At 42.5% G+C, this 21,659-nt stretch overlaps 1 protein-coding gene across 1 annotated transcript in view; it reads left to right on the forward strand.

Moving 5' to 3' along the window:
• Positions 1-21,659, forward strand: part of mast2 (microtubule associated serine/threonine kinase 2) — a 139,147-nt gene that overhangs the window by 24,170 nt on the left and 93,318 nt on the right. The window contains exons 2-3 of the mRNA XM_084548221.1: positions 5,230-5,380; positions 6,243-6,427. Coding sequence (XP_084404347.1) covers positions 5,230-5,380; positions 6,243-6,427 — 336 coding nt within the window. The remainder of the gene's footprint in view (positions 1-5,229; positions 5,381-6,242; positions 6,428-21,659) is intronic.

Raw genomic sequence — 21,659 nt, forward strand, 5'->3', positions numbered from 1 at the left:
AAATGCATGCTAACATCATTTACATGTACGAGAAGGAATTTGGAGGAACATTTGGTCCACTTAAAGAGTCATTAAGAAGGGCCGGTTGCTTATATCGGAGCGTTTCAGGAATGCTAGGAGCAGATTGGAGCTGTGTTTTCTTTTTATGGACAGAAATCTGACCCGTGGTCATTTTGTGGAAACACAAAAATCACCAAAGAAACATTCCCCACAGTTTTCTTTCATGTCATGATCTGAGTGAGATTTGCACCACTCTCAGTCTTTGTGGCCACTAAGCTCATTAAACCATTTTGTTGTGGACTGTGGGTTGGTTTTTTTTGAAGTTTTATGGAGTTCTGGACAAACCGTTTCTACACAAACCACAGCTGAGGAGAGGCTCACTTCACACTCCTCTCTACATTCCTGGCGTCGGCCTCCCATCGCTCACATCCATCCGTCAGACTGCCTCTCTCATTGCTCACATTATTATTTTTCTCCCTGATGCACCTTCTTCCAGCTCGAGCACAGCTGGAACACATCAGCGGTTGTATCCGCCCTGATTAACAGCAGCTCTGCCTCTGACAGACAGGAAGCAGGTATGATGCAATGTAATCCTGCTCAGACACACATGTGATTAATCTCATGATGTAACAGCCGTCAACTCTCTCAGCTCGTTAACATGTTCACCTTCAACAGCAACACACTTGACCTCAGGGTCGGCAGAGATCGCGCTGCGCCGTTAATGCAGCGGTATAATCCTATAGAGAGTCAGCATTCATGCTAACATGTAGCTAACAGTCATGTCTATATGAGAGGAAACACAGTTGCTGTGATGCTTACCACTACTAAAGGTTGCTAACACCCACTTAAAGCACAAAGTTCATGGAAATCTACCTGGTTTAGCTTTAGAGGTCTATATGAGCAGAAACAAACTGAAAGTAGTGAAGCCATGCAAGCCATTAGCATCTCCATTAGCACTGCCATTAGTGTCATCCTTTAGCATTGCCATTATCCTCACTTTTAGCGTCTCCATTAGCTCCACCTTCAGCATTTCCATGAGCGTCATCATTAGCATCGTTGCAGCAACATTTGCTTAATCTTTAGCGTTGCCATTAGCGTTGCCATTAGCTTACCCGTAGCTTAGCATTTAGTCACAAGGCCAGCAAATAGTCTTGTATAGTCTCAACGCCAGTAAATACAGAAACACAGAAACCTCATTCAGCTTTGATCAGTGAGGAATAAATGTCTCACAACATCATTAACTTCATAACTTGATAAAATATGAAGGATTAAATGAGACAGGGTTCAGCAATCGTCTTTTTATTAAATAAACAAATAAAATTAAATGCCAGTTTCTTTAGGTGACATCAGGCGTCTGATTTAACTTTAAGGACACTTTCCACATTCCACCATCGTGTGCTCAGACTAATTATGCTCTCTGCCCTTTAAAGCTTCAGCAGCGGTGAAGCAGCAGTTACAAACTATTCTATGACCGGACTGTCAGTGTTGTTGACAGCAAACACCGACCTGCTCAGTAGCTGGAGGCCAAACGGCAGCAGAACTAGGCCCAGACGCCACCATCAATCACTGCAGCTGCAGAGGTGATGGAATTTTTTCATAAACATAGGTTTGAAATGTGAGCGGTTTACAAGAGAGAGACACAGTGTTTGGTAAAGAACGTTCCTCTAGGCTGCAGACGCAGGCTGACAGATTATTTAAACCATAAAATGACGGAGGTGACAAATGGTGAATGTGATGTAGTGCGTTAGTGATCAGATCACAAGTGTCCAGCTTAAAGTACAAGTGTGATCAGTCCACATGTGGAGGTGGTCTGGGGCATGTGACCTCCATCCTTTGGTAGTGTGAACACACAATGAGTCCTGGGTCACATTAAAGACCACCTACTCAACAGGGCTGATCTGTGGAAGAGGAGTTTAACTCATTCATTCAGAAAAAAAAAAGTCTCAGACAGAGAGAGAAATCTGGATCATGTCTCCAAGTCAACAAGCAGCTGTTGATGGTTCTGATCCAGCGGTAGGTAGAGATCCATTAGAGACAGCAGCTGCTACAATATTCTACTGACCACATGATGGCGCTGCTGATTTACAGACACACAAACTGAGATCAGATCTCAAGTGCTGGCTGGGGACGCATGTGGAGACACATTTATATTAAGACCAGGTGGAGACACAGGGACTTAGAGATGGACAGGTGAGACCAGATGTTGATGCAACATAGTGATTTGATGACTTTCAAGATAAAAACCTTTGAACTTGAAGGTTTTGTGCTGGATTTCCTGTTTCTATTTATTGTTGTTTACAACGTGGTAACCTCAGCAGCTGAAAAGGAAGGGAAATGTGAATAAAGTGCTGACTGTGGAAAGTCTCTCTTCCACTGTGGTGTGAACACTCCACTACTTCTCTAGTGGTCAGCCTGCACACCCACACTCAGAGGTTTTATCCTCGCCGACAGACTGAGGACGACTCTTTTAATCCTCCACTTTACTCCAGGCCCTTTACCACGAAGCTGCTCGGCATCTTCAAACCTGCGCTGCCTTAAAATTCACCTGGGGTTATTTTGCTGCACTTATTCGCCCACGATTGCATCTCAGTGAATCAACAGTCAACACAGTCTTCTACCGGGAGAGTTTTTAAATTGCTCTTTGGATCATTGAGCCTCTTTCGCTGGCGGAGAAACAATACGAAAGATTGATCGGGGATGGTTTTGTGCTGTGTGGGCTTAAGCTGCAAATTAAATCATGAGGCTGCAGGCGAGCTGCTGAACAGCTCCACTGTCTGTCTGCACATTTAACCGACACCATGCACAGAAAAAAAACAAGAGTAACTGCATTGTCTTTGCTTGTTTCTGTGAGAGGAACGTGACAAATGTCAAATGATAAATGTCGTCCTGAATGTGATGCAGCAGCAGGAGGAGATCGTGAAAAGCTGGTTTTGCTTCCTTCTCACTGATATGTGTCAGACGTTTACTTACTAAAAAATCACTCTGGAACAAATCCTTTTGTGAAAGCTGATCTGTGTCAAACTGAGCTGTGGTCGTAACATGTAGAGAGTGTTTATCTGAGAGATAATCCTCATCGTGTTTAAAAGCTGCTGGACGATTTCTCTCCTGAGATTTAGTTTCCTCTTTTTTATCACTAAACTCTCTAGTTAAAGGTTGCACTTAATGGCCTCCGTGTTATTGGTTTGTCAAAGCTCCGAATATGCAAAGCTCTCAAGAGGAAAATGAAAATCCCTTTTATTTCACAACAACTTGGACCTTGTTGCAGACCAGTTGTTTGCATATTAAAAGAGGAACTTTGACCTCCGTGATTTGAAAGAAAATACTTAACTTCCACGTCTCTTGTCACCAAATGTAAACGGCCAACATGGTTGACTGAGAGACAACTGTTATAGCAGGCGTCATGTGATACATCAACAGAACAGAGCAGAACAAGAGACCGTCACGCAGGACATTTATTTGAATAACTTTTACTTTTTCAGAGAGCCTCTTTCATCGACTAATAGGAAATGAAAACTGGCAAATAGGCACAAATAGTCTCACCGCCAGCAAATAGTTTCATATTGTGAAATAGTTACAAATAGTCACGTCACTAAATAACCACAAATAGTCCTCAAATAGTCACAACATCAGCAAATAGTCACAACGCAGGTAAATAGTAACAGCCACAGCAAATAGTCTCACCTGCAGCAAAAAGTCCCACATACTCACAGTGCCAGCAAATAGCCTCACAGGTAGTAAATAGTCTCAACGGCAGGAAAAAGTCTCAACGCCAGCAAATAGTCACATCGCAGTCACAATGTCAGCAAATAGTCACAAGTTGTCACATCGCCTGCAAAAAGTCACAATGCTGGTGAATAGTCACACAGTCTGCAAATAGTCACAAATGCTTATAATGCCAGTAAATACAGAAACACACTGCAGTGAGCATTATGCGCAGCAGGAATATTTCCTGAGGACCCACAATGAGACAAAGAGGCTCAGAATAAATGATTAAATGTTATTAACTTTGACAGTCTGAGAATTAATTTTATGTGTCATCAGATTATTTGATCTGTCACTGCTGCACAAGGTCCTGGATGTGTCTGAACGACCTGCTGTGGCTCGTTGACTGCAGCTTGAGGTTGCAGGTTGCACATAATGTGTGTGTGTTGACGAGTGTTTATCACTGCGGTTGGTTGGTGTTTTACTGGCCGAGAGCAACGGAAGCTTTCACTAAAACTCTTCCATACTTGCAAACATCTGGGAGCTGCTGAGTGCGTGTTAGCGTGGGCCCGTCCAGATGTTCTGGAAAAGCATCGTCAAGGGCTGGTCTCCGAGCAACACGGAGGCAGGCGGGCCTTGCTTCCATGGCAACGGCAGATGTTTTCAAAACCATTTGAGCGCGCCCAAACCCCACAGACCTTCTGCATGTGTGTGTTGGCCGAACTGTTGGAAGTCAAGCTTTTCCTTTTATTACACTGACAAACTAAATGGTAAATGAGTGTCATGGCTGGAAGTGTTGGCTAATGACAGAGCATCGCCCCAATGAGAGCCGCCTCTATCGCTAACTGCCCCACAGATGCATTCTGGGAAGAAAGAAAAAACAGGTGTGCGTTTCTGTTTAGACAAGTGTGTGTCCTCTAAGAGCCTGAGTGTGTGTCTGGATGTGAGATGGAGATGTGGTGTCAGCGAGTGGTTAGCGTCGGGTTTTATGACTTGATTTATTTTGGCTCTCGCTGACGGGTCCTGGGTTTTCTCTGCTCCGTTTGAAACTGGCTTTAGGATTTTATTATCTTAACGGATTCTGTTTGGTTCGTATTAAAGTAAAATGTGTAAAACTTTGTCTGGTTAAAAAATGTCTAGCAATAAATACATCTGGGGCGTCTCCAGATTCACAGGACCGCGTATCGCTGCTCTGAATCAGTTTGATTCTTTTAGAGATATTTCACTTTTGAAACTATTTTATTTAGTTATGGTTTCATGCATTTGTGGTATTTCCACAATCTTCTCCCTCTAGTTTTTCTTCATGTGTTTTTCTTTCATTCAGCTCTTCCCTGTTGTCGTACTTTTAATATCAGCTTCCAGTCCTGACGGTGCTCTCAGAGCTGGAGCTTCTGTCCATGTTTTGGATCGAGAGGATGAATCTTGATCCTTATTTTCTGAATCGATACCAGGTCTTTCAAATGAAGATATGAAGATGGATTTAATCTGACGTGTGTTCCTGTCGTTTTCTTTCCGTCTTCTCTCCAGAAGGACTTTGCAGCTCCCCCTCCTCTCCTCTTCAGGAAGCTGAGTAATCCCGACCTGTCGCCCGCGGCGACGGCTGCCACCAAATCCAAACTGCACCGACAGCTGAGCCAGGATGAGAGCCGGGCCCGACGCAGCAGCATGGCCATGACTGGTAAACGCACGCATACCTGCAGAGCTTTTAAAAGTTTATAGGGTGGAAAGATTCAGAAATGTTTGGACTGGTTTATTGTTGAAATGTTGAGGTTAAGCTCAACCAGCGCTCTGCAGCTTGTGCACTGCAAAATGTGTTCATTGATTTGACAACGCATGCAGACACCAGAAAATAGAATGACGCATTTATTGTTCAAAGCTTTATGACTTTTGGAAAAATGTAAGTTGTTTAATTTGTTTTATATGAACATCTTGATCCCATGATTCAATCAAAATATACTGTTAGTTTTCAGATTGACAGCGTTAATAGTATTTAAACATTTATTCTGACCCTTTTTGTCTTTTGCAAATATTTCTGCTCTTTGCGTCTTGCTTTCCCTTTTTGTTTTGTGATGTTAAGATCTGTAGCGCAGGTCAGATAAGGAAGGAAGGAAGGAAGGATAGAAGGAAGGAAGGAAAGAGGGAAGGATGGGGGAAAGGCAGCAAGGAATGAAGGAGGGAGGGAGGGATGGAGGGAGGGAAGGAAAGAAGGGACAAAAGATGGAAAGAAGGAAGGAAGGAAAGATGGAAGATGGATCTTCCATCTGTAATGGATCTCTACCTACCGCTGGATCAGAACCATCAACAGCTGGTTGTTGACTTGGAGACATGATCCAGGTTTTGGAACAAGATGGAAAGACTCTCACATGTTAAGATCTGATTTATTTTAGAGACAAAGACTCAGATTAGACCTGAACCCTGGAAGCTTCATCCTCAGAGGAACCAGGTCACTGATGAGGAACAAACATCTCTGATGATGAAGGAATAAAGACGTTGCTCGTTATTGAGGAAATAATCAACATACCTCCTCCCTCCCTCCACAGGTAAGCAGCTGCTGCCTCTGTCTAGCAGCCTGCATGCTGGAGTGAGTCAGCTGGCCTGGCAGTCCTCTGGAGGACTGGGAGGACCCGGGGCCATCGGGGGAACATCTGCAGGAGGAGATGCCAACAACCTGGTCCGAATGAGGAGCCAGGCCCTGGGACAGTCTGCTCCATCTCTCACCGGACTGGTCAGTACAGAAAACACCTAAACACAAACCCACGCATTAGCATTAGCTGTTAGCTTTCAGTGCTTTTGTGTTAGAGCTGCAGGTCGACTCATGTTGAGTATGTTGACGTGTCTTGGTGTTTGTTGAAGAAGCCTGAATCGGAACATCAGAAGTGATGAAATTCATTAAACAGAGAAATCTGTCCAATGTTCTCTGAGTAGTCAAGGTTAGAACCTACAACCTTCATGCTGTGATGCTAGCCACTGCTAAATGGAAATCTACCGACGGGGTAAAACTGTTTACAACAACAAGGGTCTCCGTTTCGACTTGTTTGCGTAGTCGATGTCAGGACTGACCCACAACTAGAGTCTGAGGGTCTTAAACAGAGTCATCGGTTTGTTTTAGTCCTGCAGAATCCGTTCCAGCTGCAGACTCACAGAGGATGACTCAGGCTTTCACGACCACACACACACACAGAAAAGTTCTTAACATTCACAGGAACACTTGTTTGCTCCGTGCTGGAAGGAAGAAGTGGGGCAGAAATGACAGTGTGTGTGTAATGCGTGCTTGTGCATGCACCTGAGTGTGTGTTTTAACCTTCGAGTGTGAAGGGTCGACGGTGCAGAGCTGCCTCCATGTGATGGTGGTCTGGGTGGATGCTGCTCTGCTCCACTGAGACCTCTGCTGGTTGTGGATGGGATCACAGTCACAGGGAATGAAACCTGCTTCCTTTGTATTTTTTTTTTTAAGTCCTGTAGTTCAGGGGTCTTCAACGTTTTCCAGGCCAAGGACCCCCAATCTGATGGAGAGATGGAGCGGGGACCCCCTACTTATATATATATATTGTATAAAATTGTGTTTTATATTAAACCGGTCCTATAGTATGGCACAGCAGCATAGATCGTTTATTTACATCAAGATGGTTGACTCTGTTGCCGTTTATGATCACTACTATCAGGAAATCGCCCATAAATATATGTTATATAATAGTTAGAGCCTTGATTCTTTTCCCCATAATCCCCAAGCTGTATAACATTTAAAAAGAACTTCATGTGTGTTTAAAAAAAATTGTGGAGGTGAATATAAAAAAATGTCTAATCAATCAAAACATTTTCGCGACCCCCCTGCAGTACCTCCGCGGACCCCCTAGGGGTCGCGGACCCCCTGTTGAAGACCTCTGCTGTAGTTGTTTCTGTCTGAAACTGTTTTTAGTGCAGGTCGGCAACTGGTCATAATTCTCACTTTCAGTTGTTTTGTCTTCTTCTCCTTTAAAATGTTAAATTCCAGGATCCCAAATTCTCCAACAACAGGAGAAAAGCAATAAACGTTTCATGAAAAGATTCAGATATTCAATCAGCTTTATTCTTATGCTGTTGCTATACGGAAAATAAAAGATACTTTATTGGGTTTTGCATAATAACATGTTGCCTCGGGTTGTGGATCTTGTTTGTGGGAACGAAGATGAAGACGAGCAGAAACTCATCATCTCTGTCATACAGATTTTATTCTTTAGATAACAGAGAGTACAAATTAGGATTTCTTTTTATTGGCTTCTATTTCTAAACTGCTGCTGATGCATCAGTTAAGACGTTAACTGTGGAAGATCTTATTTCTTTCCATTAACAGCAGCTAAAAAAACAAACAACAAAAAATCAACCAAAGCCTTAAAACGTTTCAGAAATGAAAAAGAAAACAGCTGATACATCAGAGGAAATTAAAGTAGAGCCTAGTTAGAGGTGAGGTCACCTGCTGCAGCTTGATCTGCTTCAGTCAGAATGATAATAATAATACTACTAATAATAATAATAAGATAAATGTCTGTTGCAGACCGTACCAGCAGGTGGCAGCAGCGTTTAACGTGTAACGCATCAGAACCCTTTGTCTCATATCTGCTGTCATGTGTAATAATCCAACCAGGACTCTATAACGTTCGTGTTCCAGGTCACAGACTCATGCTAAACACATTAAATAATAAAGTTTAGATGTGAACACACTGCGCTCTGATGTCTCTGTGGTCGTGTCGGGTTGAAGACCACCGTCTGTAGAGAGAGTGGACAAGAATCCATTAAGCTAGAATGAATTGTGTCTGAGGTTTATCTTGGCTGCTCGGAATGACTTCATAATTAACTTTCTCTTTCTGAGCCAGCAGGAAAACGTAGCCTGTATTTGAAACGGAAAATGTGATCTAGCCGAGCAAATAATTGCAGGTTATTATATTTCTCAAGGGCAGCTTTATTAATGTTTTCCTTTTTCTTGGCAGACTCCTTCCCCTCTCTCTCTCTCTCTCTCTCTCTCTCTCTCTCTCTCTCTCTCTCTCTCTCTCTCTCTCTCTCTCTCTCTCTCTCTCTCTCTCTCTCTCTCTCTCTCTCTCTCTCTCTCTCTCTCTCTCTCTCTCTCTCTCTCTCTCTGAGATGATATTCTGGTCTCACTCACTTTCTCGCTGCGTCTTATTTATAATATTTTATCATATTTCAGTCCGGTGCGGTTCCTCGGGGTCACAGCTCTCAGAGACTTTATATTAGAGGGTTTAAAGCTCCATCTCGTGGTTTGAATCGACTTACGTTGGGATTTAGGAAGAACACCTGAGCCCTGCCAGCTCACTTATCATATTTTTCACACTCTTCTTCTTCATGCCGTTTCAGGTCATAACTGAACAAATACAGTGTACACGTGTACAGTCTACTGCAATGTATGCAGTTCAGTTAATTGTGCAATTATGTGTTAATGCAAATTTATGACACTTTATTTTGTCGTCAAATGTACCTTGTAGCTGCTGCTTCTTGTTCTTCTTCTAGGTGTTTTCATTCTCTTTCTTCTGCTTCTTCTAATTCTTAACCTTCTTCTTCTTCTTATTCTTCATCTTCTAACTGTTTTCCTTCATCTTCTTCATCTTCTGCTTCTTCTGCTTCTTCTAATTCTTAACCTTCTTCTTATTCTTTATCTTCTAATTGTTTTCCTACTTCTTTTGCTTCTAATTCTTCTTCTTTTGGTAGTTTGAGCAGTTTTGAAACTACGGAGCTTGTTACTGCCCTCTGCAGTGTAAAAAATAATTTGCCACGAGTCTGTTTTCTTAAATTAACGTCATGTAAGATAACTGATATAAAAGCAACTCAACAAGCATGAAGCTCAGTGTGGCGTCTGTCCGGCCGTTGCCATCTTGGTGTTACCTGGCTCCAGCTCTAACATCCAGCTGATCCAGTCATGGTGGGTTAGTGGCTAGTAGCTAGCAGTCTGTGATTGGTGACACCCACCTGTCACTCATTACTTCTACATTCCTTTAAGCCGTTAAACACGTTTATTTCTGCTGTAAAAGCATATTTTAGACCTTAACACACTGAACAATAATTATAATTCAACCTTTATAATCAACCTCATCTTCATCACAGGCACAGTTTAGTCAGTAGCTCTCTAGTAATATCCAATAATATGTAGCTGTTGCAGGACATTAACTGTTGATCTATTACTCGCCTTCAGCTGACAAGACGTCATTATACTTTAATGCTGCAGCAGGAGGATTAATATCTGAGAGTTGATGTGTCCCCTTGGTGTTGGAATTAAAACGCAGCATGCTAATGGACAGGAAATCTTCTCCCTCGGGGTGTTGTATGTGTGTGCGTTGTTAGCACCTGTGTTGCTAATGTGTGCTATTAAGTGAAATGAACGGAGCTCGTGGAGCGTGTGTCGGGGAAAAAAACATTTGCGGACGTCCAGATGGTGTTTACCTCTTGACTAATGGCCGAAGGTCGGCGTGGCCCCGCTCCCCTTCTCTCCGACACACTTCACTTTAAGTGCATGTGTGTGTTTTCCAACCAAGCGTTGCCTGGTAAACCCCCGCGCCCCCCTCCCCCCCCAAAACAAGTGCCAGCTGGGCTCTATGTATATTCCAGTACAATTGCCCCTAAGTACCCGCCACATGGACAGTATATGGACCCACGCACTGTATAAAGAAGAAAGAAAATGACCCAGGGGCTCTTTGAGAGCAGCAGCTTCATTCACTGAGGAGGTGAAACTTTGCAGCTACACACACAATCAGATTAGCATATTATTAGCATTTGTTTTGGAGGGGAAAATAGAAAGAAAGAAAGAAAGGAAGGGAGGAAGCTGAAAGGGGACGACGCGGCTGAACATGAAAGCAAAGAGCTGCCGTATTGTTGTGAACGTGTTGCTGTATTTTTGGCACGTTGCCATTAAACTCAGGCTGAATCCTGCAGCATGAGTTTAGATTCAGGTGAATAAATACACTCTGAACCTGCCTCCACACTTCTGTCCTGAGGTACTGAGAGCACCAGCTGCTTTACATTGTCTTTATATTATAGTTTGGTGTTTAACATTTGCATGGCCTTACTTTCTGTTCAAAATGTTCCACGTATGTGAATAAAAATGAGTCAAAACTAGTCCTGAAAGTCGACAAAGAGAGCCTAATTCAGGATAACGAGCCAATATGACATATCGGTGAGGTGCAAGAGTAACTGAAAAGTAATTATAAACTGATTTCAAGCCCAAAGTACAGCATGGCACGGACAGATCAGCAGTTACCGGAAATGTTTAGTTGCGTTATTCCTGCACAGGATACTTTTACTACTTTTTCAACTTAGATACGTAGAAATAATTCATTTTCTTGAATAAATAAATGTTTAAAAGTATAATATTACATTTGTATTTGTGGAATTGGGTTCTCTTTGTCTACTTTCAGGTCTTCTGTGAAAATTTGCTGATGTTTTGAGTCATTTTTAGGGGGGAAAAACCTTTAAGCTGCACTGTACATATACAAGTATTAAATGGATATTCTGCATTTTAAGAGAAACAAATATACATAAACACACGTACCAACGCTTTAAAGGTTCACTATTAACACTCATCTTTTGTGCACGTTGGACAGACCGTTCTCTGCGAGGTGCACCGTAGAGCGGTGTTTAGACGTGCAGCGTGTCGGCGGTTCTTTGCCGAGTACACCTGCTGTCTGCAGACGTCAGGCCTCGGCCTCGGTGACCTCATCCACGCTGGCGTGTTGGAGCTGCAGCCGGGGAGCAGGCTGACACAGCTGCCGCTTAAATATACATGAGAACACGTTGAATAATTGCTGCGGTGCTCGAAAACCTCCGCGTCTCCTCCTCTTTGACTCCAAAGACAATGAGGGCGAGGACGGGTTTTAACCGCTCAGAGTCTCAGAGCGTTTTCCAAAGTAGAGATCACATCCATCCCAGCTGATCGGGTCTGGGCCTGTGTGTTTGCTCTTGATCACTGTGAACTAAAAATGATCCCGTGGACATGTTATAATAGTTTCAGACAAGTTTGATTTTTAAGTCAGAGCGTATCTAGAGGAGAGGAAGACTGTCTGATCTATTCTCCTGCCTTTGTCAGTTTATCCAGTGCAAATACATATAGATCTGCATTTGATTTGGTCTGTAGTCAAATAAATGATTTTGGAGACGTTTGTGTAGCAGGAGGATTCAATATTCACTCCACTGACTTAACTTTTAAAGGCAAAATAAAGCTCTCACTATAAAACCAGAGTCTTTCTAACGAGAGGATGCGAGAAATCTGAGGATTTTAAGAATCGATTTCAGATCTTTTAACTCGGCAGTGGTTAGGACGACCTCTCAGCTCCCATGGTGCCTTGTACGGCTGCCTTCCACTCAGCTGGATGGGTAAAATGCAGAGAACAAACGTTTTGTCAAATCAAGCAGGTTTTGTGTTGCCCTGATGTCGTCTGGCGGTTGTTGTGGGCCGAACGAGAAGCAATAAAAACTTTATTTCCTGATAGAAGAACTGCTCTGAGACTGTAGAGAGTTTTTTTTTAGGACAGATACGATGAGTCATGCTGAAGGTTGGACTCTCTCAGAGGAGATGGTGAACAGAGAGAGCACAAGTGTGTGTCTGTGTGTGTTTAGCTCACATCTACACACTGGTCTTCATCTTGCCGCAGGCTGTCAGTCGTCCTTGTCATCAGCATGATTCATGGCTCGAGGAGGAAACTGCTCCTGTTCTGTTCTGGCTTCACACTTTAACAAACACATAAAGGACGTGTAGACACGTTTACTTTACCGTGTTCCTGTGACGCTGCAGTGCTGACCGCCCTATCACCAATATATAAAACCTTCTTTTAATAACAAACAATATGTTTTCATAGGTTGTTTTGAGATGCACAAACACATTTTGTATTTGTTTAAATGAAGAAACTAGAATTCTCACAAGCTTTGGAGAACTGTTCTAATGTGCTTCTATCACTTAATAATGTTTATATAATCCAGGTCATGGTATATCCTAAATAAAAGAACAAGCTGAAACAAGGACAGCTGGACTAATAGAGCCTCTTGAAGACGTTTTATCCAGGTCTTTACTTCTTAAAGTCTCATCTGAAAAGTGTTTTTCTATATTTGCAGCAATGCACAATTATGGAAAGTGCTTTTAAATCATTAAATCATACAGTACATTTTAAATAATCCAAATTATGCTTATACATCCTGTAGTTTGTAATATATGTCAGTAATAACACTATAATATTATCTTTTAGGGAGAATTTATTGTTTAATGTCTAAACTGGTCTAAAAATACTAAAAAATATAAATCCAATAAATATATTTCACTCTTCTAATGTAATAAATCCTTGTAAACATAGTCTCAGGTAGTAGCCTGGTCCTTTGTACTAACTCAGTTACAGTCCCGTATGTTGAACTTAGTTCATATGTCTATATTACACATATGGTTGCCATGGCAACAAATTAATCAATTGGTTTAGATGTTTAATTTTCTTCCTGACTATTGAAAGCTGTGAAAACTTCGTCACATGTTCAATGAGGAGGCGACAAACAGGACGTCCTGGAGATGTAACGTCTTCAAGTATCTGTAGTTTCAAAGTAAAAGAGACATTTTTGACGATTAAACAGTAAAAGCATCAGTTTTATTTCACCGTCTTAATAAAGAAAACGTGGAAGTAACCTCCTGCTTGTCTTCTTCAAAGCAGACTCTGTCCATGAACGTAGCTCAGCCTCAGATTAGAGCAGACGCTGTGTTTGTGTTGAATGTTTTAATCTGTAAAACAGATAAGAACCTTCCACTTAATCCTCTTTTCTTGTATAATCCGTTAGTTTAGAGACAGGATTAATAATAACCTGATGGAACCAAGCCGTCCGTCACTGTCACCACTTCCTTATTTCACTTTCTCCTTCTCCGTTTCTCTCTCTCTCTCTGCTTTCATGTCCTGATCCTCTTACAGTGGAGGAGTAGAGGCTTTAACTTAAGAGGAGTCTCTCATTGTGTTGAGTGGGAGGAAGAGGAGGGGAGACGAGAGGTGACATGTGTCCAGGTGAGAGACGAGTCTGAGACAGCTGCAGTGTCCTTGTTTGACCTTGGCAGCGATGAACGTCTCCTCGTCTTAGAGACATTCACCCAGGATGCTCCTCTGCTCGTAGAAGACTGTGACGTTTAGTGTTTTAGAATCTCTCTGATGTTCCTCCGTCCGTCCACGTCCACTCGTGGTGACGACAGGAATTACAGCCGTCCCTCTCCAGGTGTCCCGGGGAGGTCCCGGGTCAGTCCTGGGTCGACCCTGGGGTCTCCTCCAGATCTCAGACCAGGTCTCAGAGGCTCCGCCCTCTTTGCTGCAGCACCATTAGTTCCCAGAACAACTGACCACCACGATAACCTTCTTTTTATTCCTCTTTTCTTTCCTCTTTCATTTCTCTTTCCTTCTTTCCTCCTTTCCTTTCTCCCTTCCTTCCTTCCTTCCTTCCTTCACTGCTTTCTTCTTTCTTTCCTACCTTCCTCACTTCTCCTTCCATCCGTCCTTCCTTCATTCTGTCCATCCCTCCCTCCTTCTCCCCTTCTTTATTTCTTTCCTTCCTCCTTTCTTTCCCACCTTCCTTCCTTTTTTCCCTCCATCGTTTTTCTTTCCCTCCTTCCCTCCTTCGTCCATTCTTTTCTTCCTCCCTCCCTCCCTTTCTTCCTTTCTTCCTTCTTTAGTTCCTTAATCACTACTCCTTCTGTCCTTCCTCCCTCCCACCTTCTTTTTTATTTCTTCCTTCCAACCCTCTCTCCTTCCTTCCCTCCTTCTTTCCTTCCATCCTCCCTTACTCCCTTCCCTCCCTTCTAACCTTCCTTCCTTCCTTCCTTCCTTCATTTCTCCCTTCCATCTTTCCTTCCGTCCTTCCTTCCTTCCTTCACTGCTTTCTTCTTTCCTTCCTACCTTCCTCACTTCTCCTTCCATCCGTCCTTCCTTCATTCTATCCATCCCTCCCTCCTTCTCCCTTCTTTATTTCTTTCCTTTCTTCCCTCTCTCCCTTTCTTCCTTTCTTCATTCTTTCTTTCCTTTTTCCCTCCTTCCTTCTTTCGTTGCTTAATCACTTCTCCTTCCGCCCTTCCTTCCTTTTTTCCCTCCCTCCCTCCTTCCCTCCTTCCGTCCTTCCCACCTTCTTTTTTCTTTCTTCCTTCCATCCTTCTCTCCCTCCTTCCCTGCCTGCCAACCCTCTCTCCTTCCTCCCTTCCTCCTTCCTTCTTTCTTTCCTTCCTTCCTTCCTTCCTTCCTTCCTCCCTTCCTCCTTTCCTTCCCTCCCTTCCTCCCTCCCTTCCTTCCCTCCTTCGCTCCTGTAGTGACCCAGTCAGACACTGAGCCAGAGGGCCCAGAGTCTTGTATTTATTTACCAGTTTTTTAAACATACATGTGAAGCCTCTAATTAAAGTGGTCCAGGGATCTCAGTGTGTTCTTCACACAAACATCAGGCCAGTGTTAGTCTCAGTGGGTAATTCATTCATAGACCGGAAACATTTTTGAGCCAAGTTGCACATCGTTAGCGTTGACACTCACCAGAGCGAAATCTGCCGGCTGTAGAAATGTTGTCCAAGTGAGACGAGGGTTTTGTTTTCCTCCGCTGTCAAACGTGAAGGTCAGAGAGGAAGCTGAGGTTGGACGTCTCCCTCCGACGGTGCATCCAGTGATGAGATGGAAAATATGCAGAGGGAGGGCATGGAGGGCTGTGATGGACAGAATAAATAAATCAGAGCCAGAGTGTAATAACAGAACTCACCCCCCCGGGGGGTAGAGGAGGTGAGGGAGGGGGGAGATGGATGGAACAGAGGTGGAGGTGAAGGGAGGAAGGGAGGAGCGTTGTCTGGTCCTGCTTTCATCTGTTAACTCTGCTTCAAGTCTGTTTCTCCTCCATGTCTTAAACTGGACGTCTTCTCTCTGGTTTTACATCCTGCATGATCAGCCACAACATTATGACCACCTTCCTTACAGTGGTATGCAAAAGTTTGGGCACCCCTCTAAGATTTCATGATAATTTGCTCTAACTTTATAAAAGAAGATCACAGCAACAAGATTTGATTTCCTACAGAGATGTAGACATTTGAGTGTTTTCCAGACCAAAATTCTCAGAGTAGCATTACATAGTTTTATTATGATAAATTAAAATCTAAAAAATGGTATGTGCAAAAGTTTGGGCACCCTTTTAATCACATTGATTTCAAGACCTGTAGGGATTTATAGCTGACAGGTTGCAGCACAAAATTGCTTTGACTAGCTTGTGAGACCTTCACTTACAAAGACAGGTGGAACCAATCATGAAAAAGGCTATTTAACAGAGGCAATTGATGGCTGTGCTTGTCCTAGGTTCTTTTTTAGAGTGTGGCAACATGGGGGCATCGAAAGAACTCTCCACTGACCAAAAAACTAACATAATTCATTATCATGAATTAGGAGAAGGGTACAAGAAATTATCAAGAAGGTTTGGACTGTCTGTCTCCACAGTCAGAAATGTGGTGCAGAAATGGAAGGCCACAAGAACAGTCCTTGTGAAGGAAAGATGTGGAAGGCCAAAAAAATACTGGAAAGGCACAGGCGAAGGATGGTTAGAATGGTCACAGACAAGCCACAGACCACCTCCAGAGAACTACAAGAACATCTGGCTACTGATGGTGTAGTTGTTCATCGTTCCACAATCCAGCGTACTTTGCACCAGGAAAAGCTCTTTGGAAGGCTGATGCACAAAAAGCCTTTCCTGAGTCTTCGTCACAAGAAGAGTCGCATGAGGTATGCAAAAGCACATCTGGACAAGCCAGAAGCATTTTGGAAAAAAATACTGTGGTCAGATGAGACTAAGATAGAGTTATTTGGTCAGAACAAGAGGAGGTATGCATGGCGAAAAAAACACACTGAATTCCATGAGAAGAACTTATTGCCTACTGTGAAATTTGGTGGAGGGTCCATCATGTTATGGGGCTGTGTGGCTAGCACAGGGACTGGAAACCTTGTTGAAGTTGAGGGCCACATGAATTCCTCTCAGTATCAGCAGATTCTTGACAAGAATCTGTCGCAAAGTTGAAGCTACGCCGGGGTTGGATTTTTCAGCAGGACAATGATCCTAAGCACTGTTCAAAATCCACCAAGGAATTCATGCAGAAGCACAAGTACAATCTTCTGGAATGGCCATCCCAGTCCCCAGACCTTAACATCATTGAAAATGTATGGATTGATTTGAAGCAGGCTGTTTACGCATGGAAGCCAAGAAACCTGACTGAACTGGAGGCGTTTTGTATGGAGGAATGGGCCAAACTACCACCTGCCAGACTTCAGGGACTTGTCTGTGGCTATAGGAGGCATCTACAGGCTGTTCTTGCGGCAAAAGGAGGCTCTACTAAATATTAATGGAATTATTTCTTTGGGGTACCCAAATTTATGCACATGCCTATTTTTGTTTAAATACACATAAAAATGTTTCTGTTGGACCAATGAAAGTGATTTCACTACTGAGATGTTTCAGTTTCCATAAGGTATAACATATGTTAAAATAAAGTTGCTGCTTCAAAAGCTCAGCAAGTGACAAACCGATGCAATGATTTTCCTAAGGGGTGCCCAAACTTTTGCATACCACTGTATATTGTGTAGGTCTGGCCTTTGAGGGGAGGAGACTTTTGTCAGGACAGTAACCTTCCAAACTTGAAGGAGTTCTAAAGTTCTTCTTCATGATCTCTCTCCTAACTTTGTCCTTAATTATAAGATTCAAACAGACTAATAAATAATTGAAGCTTGCGACCCGCCTCACATAATAAAAGCTCTTTAAACACCCTGTCTGTAGTTTCATGTTGAGGACTGAGTTCATAACAAACGCTTCCATTTTGCCTGAATGGAGCTCGTGTCTCGTTAACTTGTGGAGCTTCTGGGGTTTTATCTGTCGCGCCCTTTCTTTCTTTCTCTTTCTCTCGTTTCTCATTTGTCATCAACCGCAGCCTTTATGCTTCCTCCTCACAGTGACAGACTTTTAATTAGGTGAAACTGTGATGAGCACGTTCAGCAGCTCCGAGGCCCTCCAGTCGTCACTGGATCAGCCTCCTCTACACATCTGATATCGTATCTTTACCAGCTCTTCTTCTTTTTCTACCATTCTCATCATCTTCGTCAGCGCTCGCTCGTTCTTTCTGGTGTTGTAGCTGTTTTCTTAACCTCTTCTCTTTCCTTTCACCTCCTGCCTTGTTAGCAGCTCCGAGCCTTCCAGCCAAGCATGGAAAGTGTTGCGTGTCCAGTAATATTAACCCGACTCTGTTTCCAGCCCCCCACTCTGCAGCTAAAGGGGAGGTGTTCGACGTTTTGTTGGTTTTTCCCTTTTCTCTGGTCTGTGTCGGGCTAATTACCCCCTGAAAGTCTCACCACAGTCAGGTTTATTGGTTCTTCTATTTTTAGTTGGTTAATTACCTGCCTATACACGCTCACGCATCCTCTTGCAAAGAAGTCGCCTCCTGCAGAGAGATCAGCGTGACTGACTGCACGCTGCAGTCATGACAAATGAAATGTCTGCATGTGATTTGGAGAACGCACTGAGGGAGAACAAAGCACAACATCGACCACAGCTCCAGGCAACAGATTGCTCTGGAATGATTAGCTTTTATTTTCTAACTTCTCTGCTGAGAAAATAATATATTTATGTTTTTTTTGTTCCTGCAGGAAAACATCTTATTAGATCTACTATGTTCTGGCCTTTTGTTCCTTCTGAGGACTCCTAACGTGGCTCCTCACATAAATGATTTACATGTTTGTTTCAGACTCCTTTCTCTTCCTCAGTAGTTCAGCGGCTGATTATAACTGAATAAATGTTTATTTATAATGTCTATTAGATTAAACTAATTATAGTAAAAGACCTTGTTATTGGTTTGAACCTCAGCCTTTGTCACTTCTGCTTGTCGATCATTTTGTGTGTGGAAGAAAGTGGTCGTACATGGTTTTAAACACCAAAGCAGACGTTTTATTATCTGTCGAAACACAATCTTGATGCATCTGATTGAAACGTGATGAATGTAAAGTTAATAGATGTGGTAGCAACTAAAAACATTAAGATTCACTTTGACCACAGTGTTATTTATGTTAATTGATTTGTTTAAAACTATTTTTAATTGGTTATGAGGCTAAGGCGGGGCAGTTAATTCATCTCAAACTTGCTCTGATTACAAAAACAAGTCTTAGATCACTTTTTCCTCTCCACCATCCATCCCAAATGTTTAGCTCAAGGAAAAAACAAACGTCGACTAGCCGTCTACTTGGCTCCGCCCTCAGACCGTACTGATCAGACTCTGGATCCAAACTCACAAGATGGCGCCGCCTGTATCCCCGGGAAAATAGAGTCAGTTTGACCAATGAGAGGAAGTGGAGACCATATTTACATATGTCCATATTTATATACAGACTGTGGTAGATCAACAAAGCAACGAACAAATAGCTTTAAGATGCGCTCGTACAGAATAACATACACGTTGCTGGTTGGGTACTTTGGTTGTTGTCACACTGATGACGGGTATGTGTTGAGAATATCTTTATGTTGATGTTTTGAATTTACAACCTGTCATATGCATTCTGCAAAAACTTACTTGCAAAAACCAAAATACATCTGCACACATTTAAATAATCCTACACCCAATCAGAGATGTTTTGTCAACTAATTCAGCTCCACAGCGATCAGATGACGTGTCGGCTCATAGTTCAGCTCCCAACCAATCGACTCCAGACCAAAAAGCATTTTGTTCGCAGAGGAAGTTCAGGTTAGCTTCAAGGCTACTTCTTGGCGTCATTCTATCATGATAAAATGCTTTATTGGTGCCTACCACAGCTAAAATACTCAATTCATCAGAGATTCATCTACTTTATCTGCAGAGAAGTTTTTTTAGTTTTTTATGCTCTCGCTGTTTGCACCACGTTTACTGTTCATCTCCATAAATTAAGGACAGTTTATCTATTCCAATAGATTCTGTCGTGCCGTTTGTTTGAAATCGTTGCCACTCGTCCATGAAGCAAAGCCAACACTTCCTACACAGATGTTCCACATTAAAATTCTCCCAGTGGCTGAACGTTGCTAATTCAACCCGTCTCTGTGGTTCTTCAGGCTTCTGAAGAGAAACATTTGCGGGGATCATTATGTTTTATTAATGGCAGCTCAGCAGCGATTGGAAAAAAAAATAAAGTAGATACAGTTCAGAATAATAATTAAATGAGTGGAAACATATTTTCGTAAATGCTGGTTCTTTGTTTTGTTTAGCGCCTTTGTGTCCAATTTCTTTTCACAGAATCCTCATTGTTGTCTGTTCAGCAGCGTTTTGACCAGAGACTCAATCTAACCTTCAGCCTCATACTTTTCTTTCTGTGTCGTTTTTCCAGTTTGTTATTATTTTTCTTAGGTTTTCTGTTCTCACAAGGCCTTTTTACCATTTTTCTGTTTTGCACTGCCGGTCTGATTCATCCTCTTATCCGCCTCCTCTCTTGCTGTATTCCGTCTGTCTGCCAGCCACAATGCATTAATTTGAAAACACTGAATTAGCCCTTGGTGAGGTTGGTCGGTGCCGGCTCTATTTTAAGCCGTCAGCCCTCGTACTGCAGCCGCCTACTTACATAAACCCAATCAGATCCTCATGAGGTGGCCTCGTGGAGATGGATCGGATGTGCCTGTCATCTTATTTTACTATAAATCCATCTCTTTCTTCTCCCTCGTCCGCCTCACTGCCTCGTTTAAGTACTTCAGTCTGGATTAAAGACAAGTTAATGATGCCACGGAGGGAAATGAGGAAATAGATTCAGCTAAGAAAAGTGAGAGTCGTGTGTTCATCAATTTCTTCAGCATGAATGGAGTGAAAAAAAACTGCTGGACCTTTGCTCTAGTACAAGTGTTTGGTAGCTCTGGCCTTCATATCACACCCACTTAAAATGCCACAGCACACACTCAGCTTTTCATTCAGACATCTGTGGATGTGTGTGAGAGACGAGCTGCTAATGGACAGAAAACATGTCAACAAAAATAGAATTCATGTCCATTAAACATCAGCTACTCATTAATGGATGGACGTCAGCTTTACGCCTTTAACATGATGAGTTTAATAAATAATATGTAACAGTGTGAGCAACTTCAACCAAGCTATGCTCACAAAGCTGAACGTATAGCACAGATAAATATGGAACTAGAGTAGAGCTGCAACAACTCGCGGCCGAGCCAGAAACCAATCCTTGAAACTATTTAGTAAACAGAGATCCAATCAGATGTACAGATGTAAAATAAATAAATAAAGAAACGGATCTGGACTATTCTAGTGAGTTTTATCAGATTGTTGATTGGCAATCAGTTGTCGTTGTGTGCTCTGTAGCACAAGCTAATGTTAGCATAGCAGCGCTGCTAGATTTCCTTGTAATGTTACGGTCTAAGTGGGTGTAAGCGCTGATATCTAACATGCCTCGGTGACTCGTTTCCCAGGGGAGTTACGTGCGTGCACAACAGCCATATGGAGAAAATATCAATATCTTTATGGATTGTATAATGTGCACAATGTTAGAATGTGATGATGTCCAGGCTGAATGAAATGGACAAAGGTTGAATTGTGTGTTTGTAGAGTATGTGTGCTTTGTGGTATTTCTCTAAACTCTTGGTCCAGTTCTAGTCAAGGGGTTGCTGAATGAGTTCAGAATGATATCATCTAATCTAGAAGACATTTTAGTCAAGGACAAAGTTTAAATGTCTCTTTAGTTTGATGTTTCCTTTAGGAAAAGTCAATATCTTTATGGATTCTATAACGTGCACAATAATAGGTTTTGATGACAAGCGAGCTAAAAAACAAAAGTGTCTAAAAGTTGAATTTGTTTTTCTCCACTTTACTTTACTTCACTACAAAGATTTAGTTCCTGTAATACATGCACACACTCATACACTCACCCACGCATCAACTTTTCAGAAACACACTGTCCTTGTCACCTTGGCAACAGTCATGAGTTGAGAGAGGTTGTGAATGT

The sequence above is a fragment of the Chelon labrosus genome (genome assembly GCF_963514085.1).
Source record: "Chelon labrosus genome assembly, chromosome: 7".
Taxonomy (NCBI): Eukaryota; Metazoa; Chordata; class Actinopteri; order Mugiliformes; family Mugilidae; genus Chelon; species Chelon labrosus.